At 38.1% G+C, this 10,130-nt stretch overlaps 1 protein-coding gene across 9 annotated transcripts in view; it reads right to left on the bottom strand.

Annotated features, from left to right (window-relative positions):
• Positions 1–4,438: 4,438 nt before the first annotated feature.
• The window catches only part of LOC122540656 (dixin-like), a 132,184-nt gene continuing 126,492 nt past the window's right edge, over positions 4,439–10,130 (bottom strand). For 8 of the 9 annotated variants that reach the window (XM_043676669.2, XM_087976390.1, XM_087976391.1 and 5 more), the window contains 4 exons: positions 8,724–8,790; positions 8,296–8,401; positions 7,041–7,149; positions 4,439–6,668 (listed from right to left, as the gene is read on the bottom strand). In XM_043676669.2, the coding sequence (XP_043532604.2) occupies positions 6,585–6,668; positions 7,041–7,149; positions 8,296–8,401; positions 8,724–8,790 (366 nt within the window). In that variant the 3' untranslated portion in view covers positions 4,439–6,584. Of the gene's footprint in view, positions 6,669–7,040; positions 7,150–8,295; positions 8,402–8,649; positions 8,791–10,130 lie in introns of those variants that run through there. The other variant, XR_015751982.1, reaches the window with a different exon arrangement.

Genomic DNA, 10,130 nt, shown 5'->3' with positions numbered 1-10,130 from the left:
CTCCGCCGTACGGCAAGATCCACCGTCGTAAAACGGATATGACATCACGGGGAAACCCACTTCCGGTCCCATTGGACTCCTCCACAGGGTCACGTGGTGTCACAGTCCAGGGGCGGCTGTTCAGCCCATCGTGTCTGCAGCAGCTTTTCCAATCACCATTCCCTAATACCAAAGTCCTGCTTTTTCATTATGCTTTGAACATTTTTAAATAATTTAAATAATTATCATGCCATGCTTGGGCAAATTGTTTGAAATCTTTAAACAACTCGGCACGGTGGCTCAGCGGTTAGCACTTGCTGCCTCACAGCACCAGGGTCCCGGGTTCAATTCCAGCCTGTGTGGAGTTTGCACATTCTCCCCAAGTCTGTGTGGGTTTCCTCCGGGTGCTCTAGTTTCATCCCACAGTCTGAAGATGTGCAGATTAGTTGAATTGACCAAGCTAAATTGCCCCATAGTGTTCAGGGATGAGTAGATTAGGCGCATTAGTCAGGGCAAATATAGGGGAGTGGGTCTGGGTGGGATGCTGTTTGGAGGGTCGGTGTGGACGTGCTGGGCCGAAGGGTGTGTTCCCTCACGTTAGGGATTCTGATTCTAACAGTATGAAAAAAAAATCAGGAGTGTCAGAGGTCCTGTTCACTGTGAGAGCTGGCTCTGAGGAAGCCAGACCAGTGTTAAATACTAGGAGAAAGTGAGGACTGCAGATGCTGGAGATCAGAGCTGAAAATGTGTTGCTGGAAAAGCGCAGCAGGTCAGGCAGCATCCAAGGAGCAGGAGAATCGACGTTTCGGGCATGAGCCCTTCTTCAGGAAGGAGGGCTCATGCCGTAAACGTCGATTCTCCTGCTCCTTGGATGCTGCCTGACCTGCAGTGTTAAATACTATGCATGCCTAAATAATGATGGGAAACCGGCCTCTGTGGAGCTATTTCAACCTCTTTCCTTCCCAGTTCCTGGAGTTAAGGACCCCCTAAATTGCCCATAGTGTTACATGCATTAATCAGAGGGAAATGGGTCTGAGTGGGTTACTCTTCAGAGGTTTGGTGGGGATTTGTTGGGTCGAATGGCCTGTTTCCACACCGCAGGGAATCTAAATCTTAAGGCACACTGGTAGTGTCCCTACCTCTGAACCAGGAGGCCTGCATTTAAGTCGTACCTGTTCCAGAGGTGTGTAACTACATCATTTAACAGGTTAATTTAGAAAATAACTAAGGTTCTTGTAGTGATAATGCCCCTACTACTACTACAACATCTGTTCAAAGCCTACTCAATCCAGAGGTGTGTCATAACACGTCCATCAGAAAATATCTACTCTAAGGAACGTCTGCATTGAAGTCTTAAGGCAGAAATAATTGGCCACTAACAGCTAGAATCATCCTTTTGCCAACTACATTAGCATTGGCAATCTTCCTTCCCAATTCCCTCAGAGTTAAACTATGGTGCCGTCATGGCACAGCTGAACACTGCCTTGATACTAAAGCAATCGCTCTCACCCCACTCCTGGAATTCAGGTCTATTTCCATGTTTGGTTCAAGGTTGTAATGAGGGCTGGAATGAAGTGGTCATGCACTGATGAGTAAGTTATTGGCAAGTATTATTTTACAAGATTACTGACAATTTCTTTCATATCATTACTGAAGTTAGAGATTGATCCAATATAACTTTAATTAGATTAGATTAATTACTTAGTGTGGAAGCAGGCCCTTCGGCCCAACAAGTCCACACTGACCCTCCGAAGAGCAACCCACCCAGACCCATTCCCCTACATTTACCCCTTCACCGAACACTACAGGCAATTTAGCGTGGCCAATTCACCTAACCTGCATATTTTTTGGACTATGGGAGGAAACCAGAGCACCCGGAGGAAACCCACACTGACACCGGGAGAATGTGCAAACTCCACAGAGACAGTTGCCTGAGGCGGGAATTGAATCTGGGTCTCTGGCACTGTGAGGCAGCTGTGCCACTTTGCCGCCCACAGTTGAATTTGTTCGCATTTTTTAAAATAAGGTGCAACTGGGTGATTTTCCACGGTGTCAAATAGATGATAATGTTGTTGCTGTACTGAAGTGATTTAGCTAGAAGCATAGCTGGTTTAGGAGCACAGATCTTCAAATCTAAAATGTTCCTGAAACTGTACTGCAAAAGAGCAGGAAAGTTATCCTGTTGTCATGGTTAATATTCCTCAATCAATATAGATTCACAGAATCATGATTTTTTTTTTTGTTTTCAGTTCCTCTTGTGACAAATTATATAACTGTTACTTTCCTCATAATTTGTTTCAATTTATGTTATGACATCAGCAAATTTGGCAGTTATATCTTCAGTCACTTCAGCCAAATCAATCATTCAACCAACCTTCTATGTATAAGGCCAAAGTGAGGACTGCAGATGCTAAAGATCAGAGTCAAGAGTGTGGTGCAACAAAAGTACAGCAGGTAGCAACCGAGGAGCAGGAAAGTCGACGTTTCGGGCAAAAGTCTTATGTATGTATGCCAATATACAATCCCTTATAACACAAGCTTTTATTTTTACAATAACGTTTGATGTGATAGTTCAGAAAAATCATAGAATCCCAGTGTGTAAGCAGGGTATTTGGCCCATCAAGTCCATATCACACTCTCGAAGAGCATCCCACTCAGACCCATTCACCTACCCTATCCCTGTAATCCTGCATTTCCCATGACTAATCCACCTAGCCTGCACACCCTTGGACACAACAGGCAACGTAGCATGGCCAATCTACCTAACCTGCACATCTTTGGATTGCAGGAGGAAAACTGGAGTAGCCAGAGAAAACCCACACAGTCACAGGGAGACCGTGCAAACTACACACAGACAGTTGCCTGAGGTTGGAATTAAACCCGGGTCCCTGGCACGATTACCTAGTCATCATCGCATTGCATGCCACACATTCATCTTTAAGAGCTTCTTGAGCATTATAGTAATTATATTAACTGCCCTTGACAAGATTAATATTGACACTTTGTGACTGTAACAGTGCATGCTCTCTTTCTGTCCAAATTAACGACTCCAGTCTCAAAGCAGTCAACTATACCCATTATTCAACACTTTCTCTCTTTTGATATCTAACCCTCTCATCCAGCATTATCTGACCAGAGGCAGTATAGCCCCCAAGATGTTTTCTTGGTCCTATGTCAAGCCAGTTACCTTTCCTATGCTCCAAAGTCGATCCAAGCCTCCTTGTATGACTCATTTATACAAAATTAGTCACTATTATTTGAAAGGATAGGACCAATTTTGATATATACAATAATATAACCAGTGAAACTTCCCATTTGGTCAGTTCCCCAACAGTCAACGTGTTACCTGATACCACCAACTGCTCAAGTTTGGCAAACTAGAAGTCATTCTTTTTATTTCAACTTGGAATTCCAAGGCTTTAGCTATTCACTACAGCCTCTTACTAAAGGTTCAACTTGTTAGTGCATTGTCTTAGTATTTTGTGAGACCTTGAGTTGTACTTCAAGTATAACATCAATCCATGAACAAGATGACATATTTCCAGATCCGGGGCCATCCCACCCTCTTCCTGAGCATACCTTGCAATTTCTGTTGTTATGCATTTCTCAACTTACATTCCCACTGGCCAGTAGGCTATGGTCTTTGCCTGTAAATGGTTTTGCAGTTGACCAGCAGCATTGCACACCTGCCAGGATTCTGATTCCAATTGCAAGATTGTCAGTCCCCTCCTATGAATTGAAATCAGTCCAAATTTTTTTTCCAATTTTCCTCAATATACATATTCTACCTCGATCACTCCAATAATCTATCAAGTGATGTGTGCTGAATCATTTCAGTTCAAGTGTAAAACAGCTATACCAGTTTCAATAACAATAATGATCACAGTTCTAATGTTTCTGCTTATGAGCGAATCCAACTAAGAAGTCAATATCTATAAGATAGCGACTCATAAATCTTATAAAGAATTTAAGAGATCCTTCTTTACTCAGTATTTAGGATGTGAAACTTGCCACATGGAAATGTTGAGATAGTTATAACGGATATATTTAAGGGGATGCTAAATAAGAACTTGAGGGAGGAAGGAATCAAAGGTTACACTAATAGCTGAAGATGGAGGAGAGGAAGCTCATATGCAGCATTAAAAAAACAGGCCACTTGGGTTACACTTCATAGTTTTAAATTGAGGGATGATAGATTTAGGACAGATGTCACATGTAATTTCTTTAGAGTAGTAGGGGCGTGGAACGAATGCCTGCAACCATAGTAGACTCACTGGCGTTAAGGGGATTTAAATTGGCATTGGACATGCGCATGAATAATAATGGAACGGTGTCGGTTAGATGAGCATCAGATTAATTTTGCAGGTTGGCGCAACATCAAGGGCCGAAGGGTCTGTACTGCACTGTTATGTTCTATGTTCTATGTACAAGGCAGAATAAAATCTCTGCAAAACAAAGGAACTTAGTACATATTTTATTGAAAATGCACAGTATTTTTTTTAAAACACCAATATCTTTATATAGTCAATCCTTATCATAACAAACTTTATTTTTTCTCTGGATGCAATCCGAAGGACTAATTGAGTCTATGTGATTCAAATAATCTTGGTTACAACAAAACACTTTCTTATAACAGACATGAACTAATTCCACTGCATCATTTGAAATGTTTAGTTCCATTAAAACAAACTGCACAGCAGTAATTATTATGGCACTTACACTAAATGTCTAGTACTATTGTTGTCTCCTGAACATAGTGCCAGAACATAAAATACCCAAAACTGTGGCAATACAACTCTTTACTTTAAAAAGAGTCCATTGTTTAAAAAGTAATTTGAATAATTCAAACTTGATAAATATTCCAATTATAAAAAGCTTACTGTTCCAATCCCCAAAAGATACAACTTGCTTAGTTACATCCATCTTCAGTTCTGGAATTCATTTTATAAATCTCCAAACAACAGTATATCAGCCACATAATGTTCATTAAAAAAAAAACAAAATTTAAAAATTAATAGGAATACTGACTTTAAAAAGCATTTATACTCAAAAAATCTGTGATATTATGAATTTTTAGGTTTTTTTAAATGGAAAGGAATTACCAAAACAGAGAAATCTTTCGAAGACTGCAGTTTTTCCAAAAATCTTAGTCTAGAAATCCTAATTCTTCTTTATCTAACTTCTAATTTTCATCATTTAGTTTTGCAGAATTCTGATCCTAAATAAGATTCATAAAATTCCACTTGGCCCTGAAAGATCGAGGCAGTATTGCTTGCTGTTATGTGACATTTTGAAACCTGTATTGTTTATCTAACGAATATATTACAGAGCAAAATGTGTGTGTATGGCTCAGTTTCATTAAATGGAGAACAAACACAAATTCATTATGTCTTTCATTCTGGGCAGTCAAGTTACAAATAATAAATTGGCATCATTACATACAAGACTAAAAATGTTAATAAATCCACACCTTTCTTGTAATCTCATTTTAAATGCTCATTTAGCCTTCATAAATGCCATATAGTATTTCAGCTTGCAAGTCTCCAGTGAAGCTATTCTGTGACAGGACAGCAGGGGGATCTTGATGCTCACCCAACATTTATTGATCGGAACGAAGTCAGTATTTTCCCATATAAATTTGCATGTCAAAGATTTCATTTTAAGTTGATAAAAAATCAGGAACATTAATTTAATAAGGCAGATAATAGCCTTTGATTTATCTTTATTAAGGAATAAAGATAATGAGAGTTCAAGGAAATATTTTGTCTTGACCTGGTTTGGAATCTTTTGGTATAATTGTCTTATGAATGAATTCCACTGTTTCTTCTTCCAAATAAACTACATTTCTCACTTCCAACCAACCTCCTGCAGCTGGAAAGCAGAAAAATCCACACCACAAACCATGCTACTCTTAACAAAGGCACACTTACTGCAGATAAGGAAAACAACTGCAATTCGTCAGAGGTCCTACCCCAAAGCAGAAGGGGCATATTTCATTACTATAATGTCATCTCACCTGTCAGCAAAAAAGGTTATGTTTAATCAAGCATTAATGCTCAAAACCGTTCAGTTGAAAAATCTTTGCTGTAACACCCAAGAGCTCAGTGTAACCAAATGACATGGATGAGATTTATAGGTTGTTCACAAAAATCATTTGAAGTTTTTAAACAACTCAAAACTGAAAAGTCAGAACCTGAATTGCATTTGCTGCTAAGCTATAACAATTTACAACTTTGTATATCCCAAACGTTGAGGTTGCAACAATACAAATATTTTACTGAAGTTGCTTTTCACAATACTGATGTTAGCAAAATTCAACTTATTGCTCATGGTAACAGCATGACAATTGTACATCAGTACAGCAACTAACAGTAATTCAGCTTTACAATGAATTGTCTATTTTCATCAGCACAAGGCCATCTGTTCTTGGGCAACTTTTGTACTAGGCTCTCCTTTCCAGTCACATTTGGTAGTTGGCACAGGAACTGAAGACAAACAAGGACATGAAAACTTGAGTGGTATCTTTTTGTTCTTTGGTGGGTTGTCCTCTTGTCCTTTTGCGATTAAAAATAAAGAAATCAGCCAAATTTGGGGAGAGAATCAGACTACCTACTGTCTCCATGGTCTTCTTCAACCCAAGCAACTATTTTGCCCTCCCAACCAGGTATAATATCATCATCATGGAAAAGCTGCAGAAAGAAAACAGAAATAAAGCTAAGATTTTAAAGTGTATAATTTTGTTATAGCTTTTATGGTGCTCTACACATGCTATTTAAATACACATTTATTAATTATTTCTTACATATATTTTTGCATTTCTTTGTCAATATAGAAGAGCACATTTGCAGAAAAAAAATCTCATGACACAGCTACCTGAATATAAACTAGTTTAGTACAGACTGGGCACAGAATGCATTTTATGTACCATCGGCACACACTTTCATGTTACAAAATATTTCACTGATCAATTGCCCTGTCAAACTAAGAATAACAAAAATCAAGAAGTAACGAATAGAGTTATGTTATTTTCCAGAACATGATTCCAATGACTGGATTTTTACCTCTTCCTTCACAGTGCCAAATTCAGGATCCAGTGCTTTAAAGTGATATCTATAATTCCCTTCCCGATCTATTGCTGCTTTAAAATCTTTCAGAGTCACTTCACCAAGTCTGTAGGGATAAAGTTGATAATAAATTAAGGACATTACAGTTTGGAGAAGGATGTTTTGGATTATTTTAAATATAAGATTTTCCCTGATGCAGTACACACACAGCTCAAGAATTGCTGATCTTGTAAAAGAGAAGTAGTGATGTTGTGATAATGTGATAAGATCAGAGATCCAGACTGATGTTATGGTTTCAGATACCACCATGGCAACTGATAGGGTTGGAATGCAATTAATGATCATAGTATTGAAAAGTTAGTCTAATGCTCTGGGGACTTGGATACAAGCAACTGAATTTAAATTCAAATGAGTAACTGTGGAATATAAACTTAGTTTCAGTAATGGTGACCATGTACTACCATTGATTATTAAAAACCATTCATCTTCACTAATGTCCTCTAGTGAAGGAAATCTGTTGTCCTTACCTGTTCTAACTTATATCTGATTCCAGATCCACAACAAGGTGGTTGCTTCTGCCCTCTGAAATGGCCATACAACCCACTGAGTCCTGGAACAATCAGGTTCAGGAAACAGATGATGGCCTTGCTAACAGCACCCTCATCCCATAAAAGAAGAAATGTTTGGAAAATGTACAGGAGCAGCCTAGGCTAACTGAGTTTGTTTTTCTCCTTTTTGCAAGAGTTCTGAATGTTTCTTCCTAAGAATATGGCTAAGATTAAGTATTCACGTTTGGAGATATGAATGAAATTGTATCCCATCATTCCAGGGTTGAGCAAAATGAAAAATTTAAACACATGGTATTCCTCATACATTTCTAAAACAAAACCTCTTGAGTGAAATAGGACTCAAGCCTGCTGAGTTTCTCCAGCACTTTGAAGTTTGTTATGAAATAAAGGCAATGTTCTCACAAAAACAACCTCAAGTCCTTTCATACTGCAATCCTCAATTTCAACAGAGTTAGTGAATGTCTTGGTAACTGAGTCACTGTAGCATTTTCAGTAGATTAAAAGCAACAGTCGCTGTGATACAAGACAGAAAAAAATTAAGAAAATTAATTAGGTTTTTTTCAAAAATAACATGAATGTTTAACCAAGTTTTTTTGCTAATCCTTTCAAATTGGAGGAAACAGTTTTCAGTTAGTTTCAGCTTCCAAGTATTTCTCTAGGCCAGTACAACATGAATTACTTGCCTCTTTGGGATGTTTACCATAAATGGCACAAGAGTGCGATCTGTGAAATACAGCACCTTGGTGGAGACAAGACTGCTTGGACCAGGACTATTGTGAGAATGAAGACCTGCCAAGAAAGAAAATTGATATCTTTTTAAAATAGTAAAACCACATATTTTGACACACAATGGCCACTATGTGCAGGTGAATGACCTACAGTAAATGTGGATATCATATTATGGAAATACGTATATAAAATAAAATTACACACTGCAGTGAATACAAGAACACGATGACATGGAATCGGAAAGTGACAAATGTACAGTTTTTTCTTTCTCGAAAAACAAAGTAGGAAAGTTAAGAAATCAAATCAACCTTTATATTAGGTTCACAGTGTTGTCTATCCCCAAACAAACATTAGTCAGTGAATTGTTTGCTTCTGAACGTACTGGAATTTGAAGGCCAGGATTCTCTCTCTGTATTTGCTTCTCTTCTTCCTGAATGTTTCACAGGAGTCTAGAAATATGAATGAAAAGAAATAGCATAGTGTAAACATAACTATTTGTAGGCTGGAGATTTCTTACTGTATTCACCAGTCTGTCATCTTCTACATATCCATTTTATTTGGTAAATTCATCCCCTGATATCAGGGGGCTTTTCAAACCATGGTAAGAATTAGCACTGATCCAAAATCTGTCTTACCCTAACTCAAAACTCAAACATACATACTTTCCTGCAGGAGTCATCAGGAAGGCAACTATGAGAGATATGTTTTCTCTCTCTATCTCTGGGGCTTTTAGACCACTTACAATGGTCTCTCTAATTCAGTACAGACCAGGATTTGAACCCAGGATCTTGAGATCCTTGCCTGGTCTACTGCTACATCAATTACACCTTTCTCCAGCACTTTGCCTTTATTTCATAACAAACTTCAATGTTCTCACAAAACAACCTTAAGCCCTTTCATACTGCAATCCTCAATTTCAACAGAATTAGTGAATGTCTTGGTAACTGAGTCACTGTAGCATTTTCAGTAGAGGAACAATCAGAGCTATTATTTTCTTTCTGAAAGCTAACATTAATGAAAAAAAGTAAATATATGCTCAAAACACTAATGTCAGGTTTGTATTTAAAGATAATATTCTGAAAGTGGGGGAAGTACAAAAAAAATCAATTGAAGATTTAAGTGCTGGTGTTTAAAGAATCATTTGTGAGATCTATATAATGAAAATTATGGACTAAATTTTTCAGTCCATGAACCAATCTTCACAGATGAAAAGTCTGACAAACTTTTGAAAAAGGTCACTCCTGAAATGTATAATAAGCTTAATTTCATACTACTGCCCCTCAAACTGAATAAAGTTCCATAGTTACAGCAGCACCAATAGATATCAGTAGGCATTGTTGGTACTGCCAGGAGGCCAATGAAGAAATGATAAGGACAGGAGACAGGACAAATCCAGAGTTTTATGGCCAGAGTGGAATTGGGTTCCTGAGTAGGATGACAGCTTTTGGAGATCAGATGAGGTGGCACTAAGATGGGTGGGCACTATCATGAGTATGTTCCCGATCCAAATGCGCGCATGCACACATACCATTTGCTGAGTTCTCTTTGCAGTCAAGTATTTTAACAAAGGAACTCAGTTCAGAGTTTTAGAAACTCCTAGTAAAGATAGTGCCTTCATAAACTTGATAGAGACCAGTTTAGAAACTTATTCTATAATGATCCTTTACAGATATATTTAAGTCACAAAATATTCAAATGCAGTTATACTATTGTACTTCACTTAGTGGCAAAAGTAAAAATATATTCAACATGTGGAGGTTGGAAATGAGTTGTGCAATATTAGTAATGA

Source organism: Chiloscyllium plagiosum, unplaced genomic scaffold (genome assembly GCF_037043375.1).
Source record: "Chiloscyllium plagiosum isolate Xiang-an unplaced genomic scaffold, Cpla_swu_hap1 HiC_scaffold_29, whole genome shotgun sequence".
Taxonomy (NCBI): domain Eukaryota; kingdom Metazoa; phylum Chordata; class Chondrichthyes; order Orectolobiformes; family Hemiscylliidae; genus Chiloscyllium; species Chiloscyllium plagiosum.
This window is presented reverse-complemented; position numbering and strand designations above follow the sequence as displayed.